The following is an 18,091-nucleotide window of genomic DNA, read 5'->3' on the forward strand; positions in this document are numbered from 1 at the left end:
TCTGGGTATTGTTCTGGCTGTATCCCACATGTACATTTAGTAGTCTAAGAGAAATCACTTCCAAATATTCTATAATCCATTTTTATTTCCTCCTATGCCATGGATCATTTTCATGTGTTCTTATTATGTGCTCTGTGGGCAGCTTTGTGTAATTCATTCTTAACTCCATTAGGGTCAGAGAACAACGCCTTATTTTATGCAATTGTTTTCTCTATGGCCTAGCTCATAAGCAACTTCCAATCAAGTATATTGGAAAGCAATGAAGTGCCTAGTTTGTCGGATGTGGCACATACATTTAGCTTTCTGTCAAATTCCATTCTATCTGATTGAGTGTAGAAATCTTTGGCACAGATACATAGGTGTGTTACACAGAGTCAAGAATGCTCTGGGTGCAGCTGGCATTCTCGTGAAAAACCCACACTGCAGACAGCTAGCTGCCCCAGCTCTTTGGTGACTTCCCCCGATCAGCACTGGTACTGGAAACAATGGGTCCAACAGCGGCTTATTAGAATGACTGAGGTTAGAAAGATCTCTCTTTGGTAAAATTAGTGGTATTCAAGATCTGATGGAGTTTGGATATTCAGGGGTGCTCCCCACCCTACATACAGGTCAGATGACCTGGTGAGGCCCCCGGTTAGGGCCTGAGACTTAGCCCTACAGCAGCACTGTGTCCAGCCCCTGGGATGGGGGGCAGCCCACCGTGGTTAGATGGACAAAATCCTGCCTCTGGAACGTCGGAACCACCTTGAAACTTTTCCTTCGAGAGGTCATGGACCGTCTAGCGAGAGACCTGGAACTCCACTAAGCTTACCTAACAGGCTGTAGGAGCTGTTTCTCATGCTATGTTCACTGTCATCCTCTGGTGAGGCTGTGAGCGAGCCGACGAACGCGCCCTAGCACTTGACATCTAACACTGCCTAACAGAAGTAACGTGGATGCTGTAGGGACGCCTGGGTGGCTCAGTCGGTTGAGCGACTGCCTTCGGCTCAGGTCATGATGCTGCAGTCCCGGGATCGAGTCCCACGTCGGGCTCCCTGCTCGGCAGGGAGTCTGCTTCTCCCTCTGACCCTCCTCCCTCTCATGCTGTCTCTCATTCTCTCTCTCTCAAATAAATAAATAAGATCTTTAAAAAAAAAGTGACGTGGATGCTGGAGGCAGATGAGACGGCGAAGGGCAGGTGCCAGCACCCACTGGGACGGTGTATTTGTCAGGGTCACCTTTTGGGGTCAGCTTTGGGGTCACGTTCATAGACGACGGTGATAGGTGAACACAAGTTCTTACTCCATCTTGTTATACTTATCAGTAAAGAACACTTTCTTTGTCCTTTTTAATGTCCTCATCTCCTGTTTTGGCTGATACATACAGTATATGCATATAATTAGGTCTGTAACCAGATTTGCTTGGTATGTTCTGCTTTTTAGATTTGTTTCCATCACAAAATATATGAAAGACTAGAGATTAAATAGCGATAGAGGTTTATCAAATCTTAACATTATTTTTCAAAATGACCAGAAACCTTTGACAGGTAGAGGTTTTTCAAATGCCAATCTCTTGAATAAAAAAACCAATATACACTAGAGCCTAGAAAAATTAATCATACCCTTTTATACTGTTTTCTGTTCTGACAAATTTTAAGAGAACTTGTCACTGGGAATTGTCATAGTCCATTTGGGCGGCTGTAACAAATCACCAGACTGTGGGTGGCTCATAAACAAGGGATTTCTTTCTCTCTGGAGGCTGGAGAGTGGGGTCCAAGAGTGGGGTGTGGGTGGGGTCAGGTTCTGGCGAGAGCTCCCTTCTGGCTGCAGACTGCGACTGCTGTGTCCTCACTGGGCAGAAGGAGCCACGAGCTCTGTGGGGCCTCTCATCAGGGCACCGATCCCAGGCCTGAGGGCTCCACCCTCTTGACCTAAGCTCCTCCCAGAGGCCCCACCTCTTACCATCATCATAATGGAGGTTAACAATGGAACACAGGAATTTGGAGGGACATAAATATTCAGAACGCAGTAGGAATTTTTAAAAATATAAGGATACTAATTTAGGCAGGCATTTTAAGCCTAGGATACAATTTGATTGATATCATGGGGTTAAGATAATGTACGAAAACTAAAAAACATGCCAAAAAGAACACAGAGGAAGAGTAGGGGGGGGTTGTAGTTTTACTAAAATATATACTTGCTCGCACCTATAAAATGAATGCAATTTCCCTAAATTCTAGAACTGGGATATTAAGAAGCAATTGTGATAAATCAATCATATAACAGAATTTTAAGATATATTTCACATTTCTAAAATCATTTTAAAAAAATCTGAGCATTACCTTAATATATTTTTATCAGAAATATACTTTTGGTAATAAATAACCATTTGATAAAGTTATACATATCTTCCTTAACTTATAGTGAAGTTACATCCCGATACATTCATTATAAGTTGAAAATATTGTTAGGTCAAAAAGCACTCAAGACACCAAATCCCACAGCTTTGCCTACCCTACCTCACACGTGCTCAGAGCACTTAAACAGGAGCCTACAGTCACAAAATAGGGAATAGCTCATGTAACGGACTGAATACCGCACTGAAGGTGACAAAATGGTTGTTGGGCACAGACGGCTGCTGGCCCTGGAGACTGCTGCCGCTGCCCAGCATCAGGAGCGAGGATGTGATCACTCGCCGGCAGCCTGGGAGAGGATCCACACTCAAAACCTGAAGTCCCGTTTCTACTGAACGTGTATGGCTTTCACATCGTTGTCAATCCTAAGTCAGGAACCATCTGGATAAACAAGTAACTATACAGAGTTAATTTTAATACATTAATAGGAGTAATCTTTACGGTAGACTTCATATAAAAATAAATTATTTTTCCTATTTTAAAAACTGGCAACGTAAGTTCACAGGCTTTAACCATCTACGAGGTGGGCGCGCGTGCCCACGTCCATGCTGGGAAGCCTCGTCACACAGACAGACGCCTTCCCTGTGAGCTGGAGAGGGCACCTGTGACGTGCGCGGCTGGGCAGGAGGGCCGCCCCTCAGCTCAGGAGGCCAAGCTGAAGCCGGCGTGGCGAGCATGGAGACGCCGCGGGAAAACCCGATCAGAAGGCTGCTGTTGCGAGAAGGCGACCCACTCCCACTCTACCTCCTCCAAAGAAATTTTTATTTTTAAAAATGGAAAGGCTGTTTCAGCCAAATGGTCTTTTACTACTTTGAGCCAAAAAAAGCATCATTCTCTTCCTTTATTTTCTGATTTTATGACCAAATATCCTGAAGATACCGTTTTTCTTCTTTCAAAGTAGCCAATGTTTTCATTGCTTCTAGTTTTTCAACTCCAGCCTCTTTGCTAATTATTTCCACAAGGGTATCATTGACATCTTTGGCCATATTCTTAGCATCTCTAGAAAAAAAGAAGAGCATCAATGTTTAGAAAACAAGAATTTCTACCAAAGCCTCTATAATTCACAAATCTAACTCCCACTGACTCTACCATCGTCCACCCTGGCCCTCCTTCTATTTCTCTGGGAAGCATCCTAACAGGTGTCCCAGCCTGTCATCCATCAGGCCTCTACCCAGTGACCAATCCCAACTGGCAAAGCTGACCACATCATCACAGCTGAAAGCCCCTCCAAGGCGTCCACGTTCCAGGAGCAGCTGAGTCTTCACTAAGTGTCTAAGGACCTCGTAAACCTGGCTCCTGCTCATCTCTCATCCCCTCCCTTCATTCTCCGGGCACACAGCGGAACTTGCATTCCCAAGGGCAACAAGGCTTTATGCCTATAAGCCTTCATATGCACACAGGCGCGTGCACACACACACGTGCATGCACGCAATTATTAACAGACACACTTACTGAGAACTCAGTTATGGGCCTGGCTCTAAGTGCTTTGACATGTTTGAGCTTATTCATTTACAGGACGGGGGAGGGGCCCTGCTGTGTGCCCCTGCAGCCCCGACATGGCATCTGCTATACCGCGAGCACCTGCTGACGTGGCTTTCCCGCCAGGGAGTGTGCGGTCTGCGGGCACGGAGTGTGTCTCACTCGGCCTTGCAGCTCTCAACATCTGAACTGTGCCAAGGCGCTCAGGAGGCACCAAATGTTGTTGAATGAGTAAAAGTTGGACAGGACACTAACAGGTCAGCAAGAGAACTTGTCCTGTCCCTTACAGTAACATTTCTTGAAAAAGGTGTCTCCAGTGGCCACCTCGGCTTCCTCATCATGCTCTCCCCTCAACCACTCTGACGGAGCTTCCATCCCCATGGCCCCTCCCACGGCCCTAGTGGCTGCCAGTTGCCAAACCCATGGGTCCCCTCAGTCTTCTTACTTGACTATCAGCAGCATAAGGCTCCCCCACTTGGGACAGCATCCCCTGGACTTAGGGACAGGTTCACTCCTGCTGAGGGGCTGGTCCGCATTACGGTGCCAGGGGTCTTGTTCTGAGCCTCCACCACTGACCACTGTCATGAACACTATCAATTCCATTGTGCAGATGGGAAAAGTGAAGCACCAGTGATTGTAAAAAGCGATTTCTGGGTTAACGTGTTTGGACATTTAAGATACTCTCCAAGCTGTCATTTACCAGTTATTCATATATTTGTACAACTGACTTTGCCTCTATTAGTTAGAGGTACATCTAAAACCCAGCCTGGGGGCGCCTGGGTGGCTCAGTCAGTTAAGTGTCTGCCTTTGGCTCAGGTCATGATCCTGGGGTCCTGGGATCAAGTCCCACATCGGGCTCCTTGCTCAGCTGGGGGTCTGCTTCTCCCTCTCCCTCTGCCGCTCCCCGCACTTGTGCTTGTGCTCTCTCAAATAAATAAATAAAATCTTTAAAATTCCAGCCTGTTCAACACTGACAGCTCTATCCTCTACAAAGTGAAGGTCAAACATTTCTTTAAAAACTAAATGAAAATGTAAACAAGCACAATGTCCAGAATCTATGCCCTTTATCAACCTAAAGCAGGGTTTCTCTACTGAGAGTCAAAAATCCATGAACGGGTCATAAAATCTAAGAACTTAGGAGGCAAAATCAATTTTAAAAAAAACAATAAAACAGAAGTTACCACAACATGTAATGAGAAGTAAATAGAAAAAGTTGTTTTATAAAACCTGTTTCTGTTATATTTATATCTATATTCTAGGTCACTGTACCAGTATTTCTGCTTTGGTATCACAGGTAAAAACAACAACAACAACAACAACAACAACAAAAAACCACACCTGACTTGGTGATGTATGTACGTTTTAAATGCCTGGGATGTGCCAGAATTAAAAGGAGCTATTTCTTACTCAAAGGACCTTTTTAATTAGCACAGTTTTTTTGAATTCCATTAAAACAAGTTGGTAAGTTTCTAAAATTTTTATTTATGGCAATTTTGGGTTTCTGTAACAGATCTTGCCTCAGAAAGTATATAAAACTCAACATAAAAATGATTCCTGGCTTACTGTCAACTTTGACGTTACAAATTATGCCTTAAAAAAAAAAAAAAAGGATCTTTAGATCCACATTCTCAGAGTCAAAACTATGGTTTGCCTTAGCCAGGTCAAATGCACATATCTCATATTCTTGGACACAACAAAATCAATCCTGAGACTTCAAGTTAAATGATCAGCATCTTAACACCAAATAAAACTTTCAGAGGCTCAAACATGTATTCAATATGGCACAATGTATTCTGAAATGCAAGAATTGATTTCACTTCCATTTCCCTGATAATGACAACTTCTTGGTTATTAAATGTTAAAATCATTTCAGAACTTATATTTCTATTCCTGTACTTAAGAATCAAATCTCTCATCCAACCTGTCTAGATTATTAATGGCCCCCGGTTCAATTAATAAGTATTATCAACTGCCTTCGCCTACCTGGCATTTGAGTGACTGCCACTTACCCACAGACGTAAATACAGCCACGCTCATGAAGAAGGAGCCTTGCCACCTGCTCGCTGTGAAGCCGGATGTTGTCTTGCACGTACTTCACTGGGGCTTCCTCCTCTCCAACAGGAGCATCTCTTGAGAAGGAAACCTTCAAGTGAGTCAGGATTCCACGCTGGTGGAAATGTCTGAGCTCCTCTCTGAAATACAATATATAATAGGTTACTGAGAGGTTTGTCATTTAAAGTTAAAAGGTCTGAAATGAGAATTGTATACTCATTGTTGAGTCTTCCAATACTAGAATTGTATAGTACCTGAATAAATAATCCCGATCCTTATGTCGGCAGCCAAAAAACAACCACATTGCTCCAAAGTGTCCATCTGGATGTTGTTCTTGGAGTTTCTCTCTATGTGGAAAAGCAAGCTGAGATGTTGGATATAAAGAATATGTAAAACCAATCTATTTGGTCAGAAATACCACCAGCCAATCCAGACAGGATTCACCGTCACTGTGAGTTTAGCCCAGGTTACCACAGTCCTGCCCACGGGCTCCCAAGCGCCCCAGCAGACGCCCCCCCCGACAAGCACGCCATCTGTGCGCTATGGACACCTGCAAGCTCTCTATGGCATCTCTGTGGAGAATTCAAAATATCCCAGTGTGAAAGCTACACTAATTTCTACATTAAATACTAACAGCAACTTTGTGAATAAAATTAACTCTTAATTAACGTAATGGAAGAGTGGCCCAGGGCTTTAAATGGCAGAATGATCTGCTGTGAAGGGTTTCAGGAATGACACAGCAAGCAGACACACTGGGTATGTCTGCCATTACTCTCTGCTTCCTTTAAGAAAAAAATTAAAACTAAAAACAACAAAAAGACTTTGTCCAAAGGATATTACACCACTATGTGGGGACCAGCAAAGAATTGTTCGTTATTTCACAAACAGGGAGAGAAGCGCAATTTATTTTATATCAAATAGTTCCACATTAATACAAAAACACATCTACTAATAACAATCTGCTGAAAATTACTGACATTTAGGTTTAACTTTGAAACTTTTGGTATAACTGGATCTCTGTTAGTTGCAATTTTACCTAGTTAAGAAATAGATGGAACAGTCTATACATCATCACAGCTTAAAGGTGTGCCTGAAATCTGTCCCCAACTACATACGTTATAAACTATAGTGCAGCTGGGGAAAAAAAAGAAAAAAAGTGCTACAGTAAAAAGGGAAGTTCTGATACAAAAACAAAACCTCTGGAAGACATCATGTTTACTTTTCCCGTGGTGACAAATTACGCTATCACACATTTGATAGTAATTTTTTAAAATAGAACTTTTACAACCAAAGTCCAATATCCAAAAAAAGCACTGAAGAAACAAAAAGGCTATTATATATTTCCACCCAGGATCACAGGGACACAGTTTCTCAGTAGTCAAAGAAAGCACACACCTGTGTTGCAGGAAACCAATGAAGGGCGCTATGCCAGTTCCCGGACCCACCATTATGATGGGGGCTGAGGGGTCACTCGGTAAGTGGAAAAAATTGGTTGTTCGAGGAGAGATGGATATCTGGAATATTAAACGAATGCTCATGACTCTGAAAGAAACCCTAGACAAAGGCATATAACCAAGATGATCTTTGCTAAAGAAATTAAATAGCAGCATTAAATCTTACTGAAACCATGAACACATTTGTCATTACAGAGGAAAAAAATACCAGACAAGTCTGTCTTGCAAATATTTCTTTTCCATCGAAATCAAAGGTGCTTTAGAAATGACAGGCATATTTCTAAGGTAGAACACTGAATAGATACAATCAAATTCTTTTCCTAGGCCCATGAGTAAGATCTGCTTCCTAGTCGGCAACCCATTATCTGTATTATGGAGAAATGCACGACAAACTGAAGCTAGGATTCTCTGTGTTTACACATAAAGGGGCAATGAAGATCAACATCAAGATGGAGTGAGAGCTTCAAGAGCAAATTGGCACCTGAAGGAAAAATGAGGGGGTTGCTCCAAAGATGAAGAACTGTGCTGTTTGTGTAAAGTTTGATGTTATGTGTTCTTGCAAAACTAGAATAATAAGCAGCATACACAGATAAAGACAATCTTTTTGCTAAAATTTCAGAAGACTTTTCTTCTAAATCATGTGCCAGGGATATGTACAAGGAATCCATTTCTAAATATATCTCAGTCCCAGTGTCACTTCTCCATATGCGTGAGTTATACCAAGTGACAGGAATCTGTTCTAGGTGTAACGGTATACATTTTAACCTTTAATGTAAGGAAAGGCTTTTGAAGTTCATCAATAGGATGAACACCATACTTTGTAAAGGAAGAACTGGCAGAGCGATGTGAGATGAATGTTGGCATTCTGGAATGAGACCGTAATTCATCTCACACTAGTCTCACATAACCCACTCACTTACCGGCCTCATTGACGGTACTCAATATGACAAGCACTACAGATAGAGAAATGAACAGAATCCCTGTCCTCATGCACTTACATTCTAATGGAAGGAAGAGACAATAATCAAACATTCATCTGTAAAATGACTGGTGATGATAAGCCCCGTGAAGCACACGAAAGCAGGATACACTGCGTAGGACAGGGGTGTGCCAGTGAGAGCACAGGGCCTGCGTTCTAGAGACCGCAAGGAGACCGGGATTAGTCCACTCTCGCTGCAGTAGATCTCAAATGGTTTACAGCAGCCAACACTTCTGCCTGGCTCTCCTTAAAGGCTACAAGTGGGCTACAGCACTGCAGCCCAGATCCCCTCCACTTGTATCCAAGTCCAAGGAGCATCCCTGACCTGCATCATCCCATCCTTCCGTCAAAGAGGAGAGAGAGGCAAGCCATGCCAGCAGGGGGTTCAGCAGTCCTGCTTAGAGGGGGCACAGGTCCCGTCTGCTCACATCTCACTGGTGGAATGTGGTCACGCAGCCAGACTACACATCAATGGGTGGGGCAGTCTACGCTTCCCAAGGACAGGGGGTATCTGTCAACAGCTGTCCCATCTACCAGTTGGAGGGTGTGGGTGGGTCATGTGAATGTTAACATTCTCTACACTTCCTAACAAAATAGGTATGACAGTAAGCACCATACAATTTAAATTGTATCCTTATTCCCATACCTCTAATGCCTGAATACTAGGGAATCTATAATAAAGATCTGTTAAAATGGACAAAGGAGAAAGAAAAAGGCAGAAGGGAGAAAAAGAATGTGTGAATGGCACCCATGCTCGGTGTTTGTGATAGGTTATGGATATATATATTTCTTTAACTTTCTGAAAAGCATCCATTTTTATAGGATCATAAAATGACATAATACTTTTATGTCCATACCATAATATTTCTTCTCAAAAAGGGAAGTGTCTCAGGTTAATATTTTGTTGATGCATTGTGACCTAGGAGTATGGGGGGGGGGGCGAAGGGAGGGGGTCTCTCTTTCTCTCACTCTCTCAGGCACCTCTGTCCCAGGCAGGAGCCTGGGAAAATACCACGGTAAAGGGCAATTTCAAGCAGCAGCTTCCCATGAGCGCCCTCAAGTATATACTGAAGTCTTACTTTCCCCTTAGGGCATGAATTTTTCAACTCCAGTAACTTATAGCAACCAAACCAGTCCTGAGATAACGCTACAAAAGACACATTCATTTTTTCAATACCACAGAAAAAGACTTCATGATAAAGCCTGAAATGTTCTGTTTAATTTCAACCATCCTCACAGGCAAGGGGGGACTTTAAATTGTTCCTTATGCTGTAGTCTTAAGTGAGATTCGCCAAGTGCTGTATCAAAACATGAAGGATGGCACTAAGTCCAGATGTAAATGTGTCCACGGTTTGGTCACAAAAATCAAGGAACATGTTTCTCCTACGTGTTTTTAAAGGGCTTCCCCCTCATTATGCCTTCACACTAACAGCACTAATTTGGATGTACACCACATCTAAGACAAAAAGGGAAGAAATACAGCAAAATCCTACTACCCAAAACTGAAGGACATAAAATTAATCTTTGGTTGTCAACTGATTGCCAAGTAAGGATTTATCTGGGACACAGGGTATAATCTATACGTAAGATGAGGCTGTCCCTCAACACCAGCCTTCAGCATTTACATGGCTCTTTTCCTGTGCCCAATCTTCCCAAAGTATTAGCCAAAAAGATCTTTTCTATGAATATGATGAGGAGGAGAAAAGACTGTATTATCCAAAATTCACACTTTACATATTTGAGAAATATATGGATTAATAGTAAATGAAAATGTAATGTTTTCCTGACTTTCCAACATAGATTTTAAAAATCAAGTATGGCAAACATTTTCCTTTGAATAAACCTGATGGACACAGACAATGCAGGGAAGACCACATTAACCAGGCAAATAATTCTAATAATGCCCAAACTGCACACTCCCAGTACCTCCGGAGCCGGGGCTTTCCCACCTTCTGCACGGGACACTCGCGGGTATGGATGAAGAACGGACGCGGCCACCGTGGCCAGCCAGCCTGTGCATACGCCCTTCCGCAGAACTTCCATTGTGGTGTTCGACACAAACTCCACAATGTTAAAAATGAAATGAAGCTTCCCTGGGTGAGTCAGGTTTGAGCTGCAGAGACACACAGGTCAGTTTTAAACTCTGTATCAGGACTAAGGCACACAGGCCAGACGCAGCCTTTTTTACTGAAGGATATTTCCTGTGGGCTCTCATCTACCTTGCAACTCTTCAGGGAAAAGAGCTCTGTTGCTACTTAAAAGCTCCTCCTCTCCTGCCCCTGTTTTGTGATATTCAGAAAAATTTCCAATTACCTGTTTGCTTTAAGACTCCTTAAGATTTATAGAACCTTTCATCTGTCCACTGCCCGTCTCTGCTGCCCAGGCATGGCCGGAGGGGCAGCAGGTGGAGGACCGGGGCCTCGCAGCCCGACGTGGGGGAACGTGGCTGTGGACAGGGGTGCGCTGGAGATTCTACACTCTGAACACATGCAGGACGGGAGTCCCAACACCGGTCCCCTTCAGTCCCGGCCACGCCTGCTGTTGTCGTCCACAAATCAGGTAAGTTTTCACCGGGGGAGTTCGGAACTAATAAGGATTTGGAAGCCAGAGATTCACAACATTTTGGGAGAAAGATCTTATATGTTAATAAATATCAGTACCTTGCACATGAATATGGTCTCGGCTGGAGCTTAGGAAGATGTTCTAGAAAAAAAAAATTAAAAATAAGCAATTACTTTACTGCTATTGAAAATTATATGTAAGGTTTTGTAAAAATTCAAGCTTGAGTTGGCTTTTTCCTATTTAGAACACCCAAAATAACATTTTAATTTAAATCATATTTTAGAGCAAATGTAAATTCACTGTGACTAAATAAGTCTTTACTGAATATTTTTTTCTAATTCTTCACGTTAAAAAATCAGACATATTGCATTTCTTTACCTGAAATCAGTGTCTTTCTAAAGGCTGGTTTTTTTTTTTTTTTTTTAGATTTTATTTATTTGACAGAGAGAGATACAGCGAGAGAGGGAACACAAGCAGGGGGAGTGGGAGAGGGAGAAGCAGGCTTCCCGCGGAGCAGGGAGACCGATGTGGGGCTCGATCCCAGGACCCTGGGATCATGACCTGAGCTGAAGGCAGATGCTTAACAACTGAGCCACCCAGGCACCCCAAGGCTGGTTTCTTAAACCGAAGGATAATAAAAGCATCCATGAATGGGTTTCAGAATCAAGAAACCCATTTATTTTCTGTGTGTACACAGTTTCCTGCAGAAGTGTCCAGAGTTTTCATATTTGAAATAAGATCATGACCCCCAAAGATTAAAGATCACTATTTTAAGGATTATGGGAAATACCTAGGCTTGAAATATCTTTCCTCCTTATATTTCTACAGCAACAAAATGAAAGTATAGGGGTAAAACTTTTAAGTTATCCAGAACCCAGTGGTTTCTAGATACATTGGAGCTCTTTTAAAGCAGGTCAAAGAATCAATCTTTGAATACCTAACTGCACACCAACAAACTCTAAAATTTTTTTCTGTTCAAGGTTATATATTTTATTATGTTATGTTAATCACCATACATTACATTAGTTTTTGATGTAGTGTTCCATGATTCATTGTTTGCGTCTCACACCCAGTGCTCCATGCAGAATGTGCCCTCTTTAATACCCATCACCAGGATAACCCATCCCCCCACCCCCACCCCTCTAGAACCCTCAGTTTGTTTCTCAGAGTCCATAGTCTCTCATGGTTCATCTCCCCCCTCCGATTCCCCCCCTTCATTTTTCCGTTCCTATCTTTTTTTTTTTTTTTTTTTTAACATATAATGTATTGTTTGTTTCAGAGGTACAGGTCTGTGATTCAACAGTCTTATCAAGGTTATATTTTTAAAAGTTATCTGGCAAAAACTTGGAAAGACTCTTCTAAAATTTAGTAACAGAATAACGCTTAAAAGAGGGCTCAACATAATACTAAGCTTTAGATACATTGTTTACTTAAAGAAGTGGAAAATAAATTTTTTAAGTCTCAATTCCTTTATTAGTTTTTATAGAACTACATAATAAATGCTATATAAAAGTTAAAAAAATATCCAGCAAATCCATGAAAAGAACTAAAACATTGGATAGCTTTACAAGAGTTCTTACAACTTCCCTCCATATGTTCTGATTATTCTCCCAACCCCTGTATTCATTCTAAACTGAGAAGGGGAGCAGTGTGAGTTTGAATACAGGGAAGAGGGAAGGGCGACCTCATCTAGTAACTTCACCATTTTGAGAAGGAAAAGGAATAGTAAAAGGGAGAGAAAGCAGGATTCTATGTAATAAAGGAGAACACTCCAAACTGCACTGGACATCGGGGGACCCTGGGGCCTAAAAGTAAAAAAGCACAATACACATTTTCCTACCACCAAAGATAAATGCAAATTTTAAACATTTTATTACTTATCATTACAGGAAAAGAGAGAGGAGAGGCGAAAATTACCAGCACAGGAAAGTACTCAAGGTTTAACAATCCTGCCCAATCTTCACAGTTCCTGCTGCTCGCAAATGTCTCCAATCCCTAGTGAGGCTGCCACTGAAAGTCCCCTCTCCTGACACTAGTTCCTCAAAGAGGATCTTCTCTCTTCTGTGCACATGAAGACCCCAGGAGACAATGAGGACGAAAACAGAATCATCTTCCATTTGACTGTTTTGTGACATGTCTCGCCCCAGCTTCAAGCCTGGCGCACCCTGAACAAGGCCACCTGCACTGGCACAGAGGGAGGGGTCTCCATTGCCCTTGGAGAACCCTGAGCCGGACTCGGCCAGACGGCGGCATTCCTGTCTTCCGCACAGACAGCACACCGCATTAACCTCTAGTCAATTACGTCTACTGTTCATCAGCTTTTTTTTTTTTTTTAATTTTTTTTTTTTTTTTAAGATTTTATTTTTGTTTATGTGAGAGAGAGAAAGAGAGAGCGCACAAGAGAGTGGAGTGGGAGAGGGAGAAGCAGACTCCCCACTGAGGAGGGAGCCCGAAGCGGGACTCGATCCTGGAACTCCAGGATCATGACCTGAGCTGAAGGCAGTCGCTTAAATTGAGCCACCCAGATGCCCCCCCCCTTTTTTTTTTTTTTTAAAGATTTTATTTATTTATTTGACAGAGACACAGCGAGAGAGGGAACACAAGCAGGGGGAGTGGGAGAGGGAGAGGGAGAAGCAGGCTTCCCGCCGAGCAGGGAGCCCGATGTGGGACTCGATCCCAGGACCCTGGGATCATGACCTGAGCCGAAAGCAGACGCTTAACCGACTGAGCCACCCAGGCGCCCTTCAAAGATTTTATTTATTTGACAGAGAGACAGTGAAAGAGAACACAAGCTAGGGGGAGTGGGAGAGGGAAAAGCAGGCTTCCCGCTGAGCAGGGAGCCCGATTCAAGGCTCGATCCCAGGACTCTGGGATCATGACCTGAGCCGAAGGCAGACACTTAACCGACTGAGCCACCCAGGTGCCCCTGTTCATCAGCTTTGAAAAAGAAAAAAAATTTTTTTTTCCTTAGGAAGCTCATTTTTAGGTAACATTGGACTAAAAAAAAAAAAAAAAAAAAAAAAGTACCAAAAATCAAACAAACAAAAAAACCTTTCTGAAAACTAGCTAAATGAACAGAAAAGATGTTAAATGCTGACCCAAAGAAAGAAAATTAAGACTGGCTGATATGAGAGCAAAGGCCAGTGACAATGGTAGAAGGAAGAAATAGGAGACAGACAATCCAGGCAGAGGCATTCTTTCTGCCTCCCAGGAGGCCCTGAACACACCCCGACGTTTCCTCACGGAGCTGTGTTCCCACGTGCCAGACCGACTGCAGAGGGCGGCCCCCAAGCAGAGGGCTCTGAACAAAAAGGCCTGCTGGGTGCAGGGGCGGGGAGAGTGGCCACTCACCGAGCAGGAGACGAAGCGGCGGCTGGCAGGACGGGAAAGCAAGGAGCAGGTCGAACAGGCTGGCGTGCGCATCTCGCACGAGACGATTGTAATCGGCCGCGCCCTGGCGGCTGCACAGCTCCTGCAGCCTTCGCTTCTCAGGCCCGTCGCTGGTGTAGTCCGAGAGGGCTCGCAACAACGCCTGCGGCCAAGGCAAAGGAAGCCGACTGAAAGATCCACGTGTGGTCAGGCCGCTCAAATCTCCGGTTAGGCTCTAGCTGGGGATGTGCCCAATTATCCAAGAAAAAGTGACAGCGCCCTTCGGAGTGTGATTAGGAAAAGAGAATTTAACTTATTTGCTTTAATGTCAGCCTGCTAAGGAAAATCACCTTCCATGTTTGACTTTTAGCCACCTTTCCTGTTTCCTAAACCACCTCAGCAGTCCCAAGTATGATCTCAAACTACATGTCCGATATATCTGAGTAACAATGACCAGAAATCTCCTAACTCATCAATTTTAACTCAAGACAAAATACTTTTCTTGTCTTAGCGGATGATTACAAGTTGGGCCTCTGCATTCATCGGACAGCTGTTAAGTTCTCTTTATACAACAGGCGGTGGGCACGACAGCTCCTCGGCTGGCAAGGCTCACGGGCCAGGGACGGCATGCAAGAGCCTGACTACCCCAACAGGGGCACACCCAGGATGTCAGGGGCTTCTGAAGCCGAACGTGCCCCAGAACGCAAGCCTGAGCTGAAGGCTGGCCACAGGAGAGAAACAAAGTGTGAAGAAGGGCTAAGCCGATGGCCCAGCTCCATGAAGGCACAGGAGGCAGGCAAAAGCACACTCCCGGGGCCAGGAACAGTTCCGTGTGGATGCAGGGCAATGCGGACACGGGACAAAGGCTGAAAAGACAGGCAGAGCCAGAACATCAAGAAGCCTCCTGCACATGGACTCTCTTAGTCACCTCAGACTCACTGTAGAAAGAGGAGGAGAATATAAATGAAGAAAGCAAAGCAATAACATCCTGAACCCCAAGCCTCAAAGACAGAGCTATGTCCAAACTCTTGGACAAAAGACCAACTTGCTAATAACGACTTTTGGTTTCAACGTATTCCAAATATGACATATATAGCTCTTACCACTCAAGGGTTAAGAACAAAGCAATTAAGCAAGTAATCTGCATCAAATGCTAAGTGAAATGCTAACAGGGACTTTTTTATTCCATGGCTCAAGCACCTTCATGTCCCGGACTCCCTTACCAGGGAGGATGACATCACTCCTCTTGTGAGGGTCACAGGTGCTCAGTGGCTCAGCTCAGAAGTCCTGACTAAAAAAATCCTAAGAGACCAACAAATCACATGCCTTCTTCAAAATGCCAGACACAGGGCCGAATGTGGAACAAGCACTTGGGAAACCATGTGGGATCAATGAGCACCCCACGTCTATGCACAGACCCCTGGTAAGATACCTTTTCCATGCTGGGGTATACAAACTCCCAAGTTCTATTTAGGTAAGAAGGCGTGTGACAGAAAAGCACATATACCAGAGGACCTCGTTTTTTTCTTAGCGAAACAAAATTTAAGGGTTGAGCCTGAGGATTTGATTATAAAGGTCTTTTGCTTCCCAAGTTACTTAATTTTGTGTCCAGAATTTTTATGAGCGCATTACTTTTATATTAAGGAAAAACATGTCTACCTTACATGCTTTATGAAATGGGAGAGCTGAACTAAAATTATGAAACTGACTTTTAATCAAGAAGTTCTCATCACAGTGAAGACTACACTTATTCAAATTATATCTAGGTCTGAGCCTCTCTCTAAAGGAGTTGGCTTCCCGAAGACTGCATGCAAAACACATTAATAAGACAGAGCATAAAAAAGGCCTTGTGGAGGGCAGCCTGATAATAGCACTATTATGCGCACTGGCAATACGAATTTGGCAAAGCACAGCTGGGAAGTCTCCCCCATTCATACCCATGTGAGGGACAGGCTTAGAAGGAATCAGTTACAGCATCTTTTAAAAGATAGCTCCCGGCATCCTCCTGACCTCTAGTGGATCACTCTGTCCACGTACATCCAAACATCAATATAATCTCCCAGAACCTTTCATTTTTTCCTGAAGAATTCTGACTTAACAGTAAAGAATTATGTACTTTCACACAGAAGAGATCTCAACATTAAATGAGTGGCAAGCAGGGGTAAGCCTGCACTCTCATAAGCTTCCTGTCATCAATCACAAAAAGGGTGAAGTACAGCTAGATAACACAAGGTCATCTGGGGTCACTTTAATCACTGATTAATGTAGCACATCAAATTAATACCTAGTAAAAATATGAAAAAACTCTACTTTAAAAATCTTGTTTCTATAGAAAACAGAATTTCAATATAAGCACAACATAAAAATATCTATGAAAATTGCAAAAATACTACGCACCCTTGGGGCCTATTTTGAAAACATGGTGTGAAAGACATATTTTCAAAGCCTTTAAAGGGCAAATACCAGATTTAATAAATCCTACACAGAGCTAAGTACATTTTTAAATAGTTATCCAAAGAAAAGTACCTTTTTAGGAACTGCTCGTATTTCAAGGCACCAGGTCAGAATGAATTGGAGAGAACATCCCTCAGGTATATGCTGGGGTAAGGCTGCTCCTTTTCAGGCAGACAGGAAAGAGTCCATGACACAGAAAGTAAAGAATAAAACATTTCCCCATTCTTAAAAAACCAATTAACTGTATACTTTACATTACAGTGCTAGGAAGGTATAACATGATTTGTGGCAATGTTTATGCAGTCAAAAAAATTTCCAAAATGAATGCGGGGGCAGGGGGGAACCCCTTACCAAAAAAAATAGTAAAAGAATTATAAATTCCATAGCATTATTAGCCACACCTAAATCTACCAAAGATAGATCTTTGGTATGTTTCGTAAAGATACCAAATCTAGGTATACCAAACAAGAGAGAAATTATCCAAAGCCAAGGAACAAAAAGCCAAAAGATGGCACTTGTCCACTAACACTGCATATTATTCGCAAAAAGAATTTTAGAACTGATGGAACTCCAGTTCAAGATTCTAAGCAAATAACTAAACAACTTCCTTTAATCATGAAAAAATGTTTTTATATATTAAATAAGCAATAAATATGCTATGAGAAATACACATGACCAAAAAACTTTAAAAAGGTTCATAGAATAAACGTTTATTGTAGGACTACTCTTGTGTAACTCAGAAACAAAATAATGCTAACTCCAAAAGCAAACTAACAAATCAGCCCAATTAAGCTACCGGCTTCTCCAAGACTATAGCTACATTCATTTTTACTGTCCAGCAGTGTCCAAATAAGCATACAATCCATCATCATCCCATTCAGTGTACCTGATGTAAAGTTAAGAAACCCACAAGTCAGAGAGCGCCAGCGTTCTGCCCCCTGACCCATGGCCAACCTCGGACATGTGCAGCCATCACACAGGGTGCAGGGTGGGGTCCTTGCACTTGTCACCTCCAATCTGTTAGCCCAATGACACCCTAAGAAGAGATCAGGGCCATACCTTTCTTTTTTGTGTCTGCCTTAATTTTTAAGAGGACACAGTGCTCTCTTCTGTCCGTGAGCTGCAGTCTTTGGAGAAGGTTTTGTACCTCAGAATCACTGTTGGGACAGATCACATTGAAGGCATCTCCAGGCTGATAGGAAAAATCTGTTTTCTAGAGAAGAAACAGTGAAAGAAAAAAAAAAAGCCCATGAGTTGAAGAGTTTTAGTTGTGGGGTAACAAAAGCATGTTTTTTATTATATGATCCTTTAAAAATACGAATTAGAAACAAAATGATTCTAACTGCAAAA

General features: G+C 42.8%; 1 protein-coding gene across 1 annotated transcript in view; it reads right to left on the reverse strand.

The window, feature by feature from the left end:
- Positions 1 to 1,514: 1,514 nt before the first annotated feature.
- MTRR (5-methyltetrahydrofolate-homocysteine methyltransferase reductase) overlaps positions 1,515 to 18,091 on the reverse strand; it is a 33,241-nt gene continuing 16,664 nt past the window's right edge. The window contains exons 7-15 of the mRNA XM_021702507.1: positions 17,801 to 17,954; positions 16,814 to 16,902; positions 14,270 to 14,450; positions 11,017 to 11,059; positions 10,283 to 10,469; positions 7,319 to 7,437; positions 6,178 to 6,270; positions 5,881 to 6,063; positions 1,515 to 3,391 (exon numbers count right to left, since the gene is read on the reverse strand). Of these exons, the coding sequence (XP_021558182.1) occupies positions 3,247 to 3,391; positions 5,881 to 6,063; positions 6,178 to 6,270; positions 7,319 to 7,437; positions 10,283 to 10,469; positions 11,017 to 11,059; positions 14,270 to 14,450; positions 16,814 to 16,902; positions 17,801 to 17,954 (1,194 nt within the window). The 3' untranslated portion in view covers positions 1,515 to 3,246. The remainder of the gene's footprint in view (positions 3,392 to 5,880; positions 6,064 to 6,177; positions 6,271 to 7,318; positions 7,438 to 10,282; positions 10,470 to 11,016; positions 11,060 to 14,269; positions 14,451 to 16,813; positions 16,903 to 17,800; positions 17,955 to 18,091) is intronic.

Source organism: Neomonachus schauinslandi, chromosome 7 (genome assembly GCF_002201575.2).
Source record: "Neomonachus schauinslandi chromosome 7, ASM220157v2, whole genome shotgun sequence".
NCBI lineage: Eukaryota > Metazoa > Chordata > Mammalia > Carnivora > Phocidae > Neomonachus > Neomonachus schauinslandi.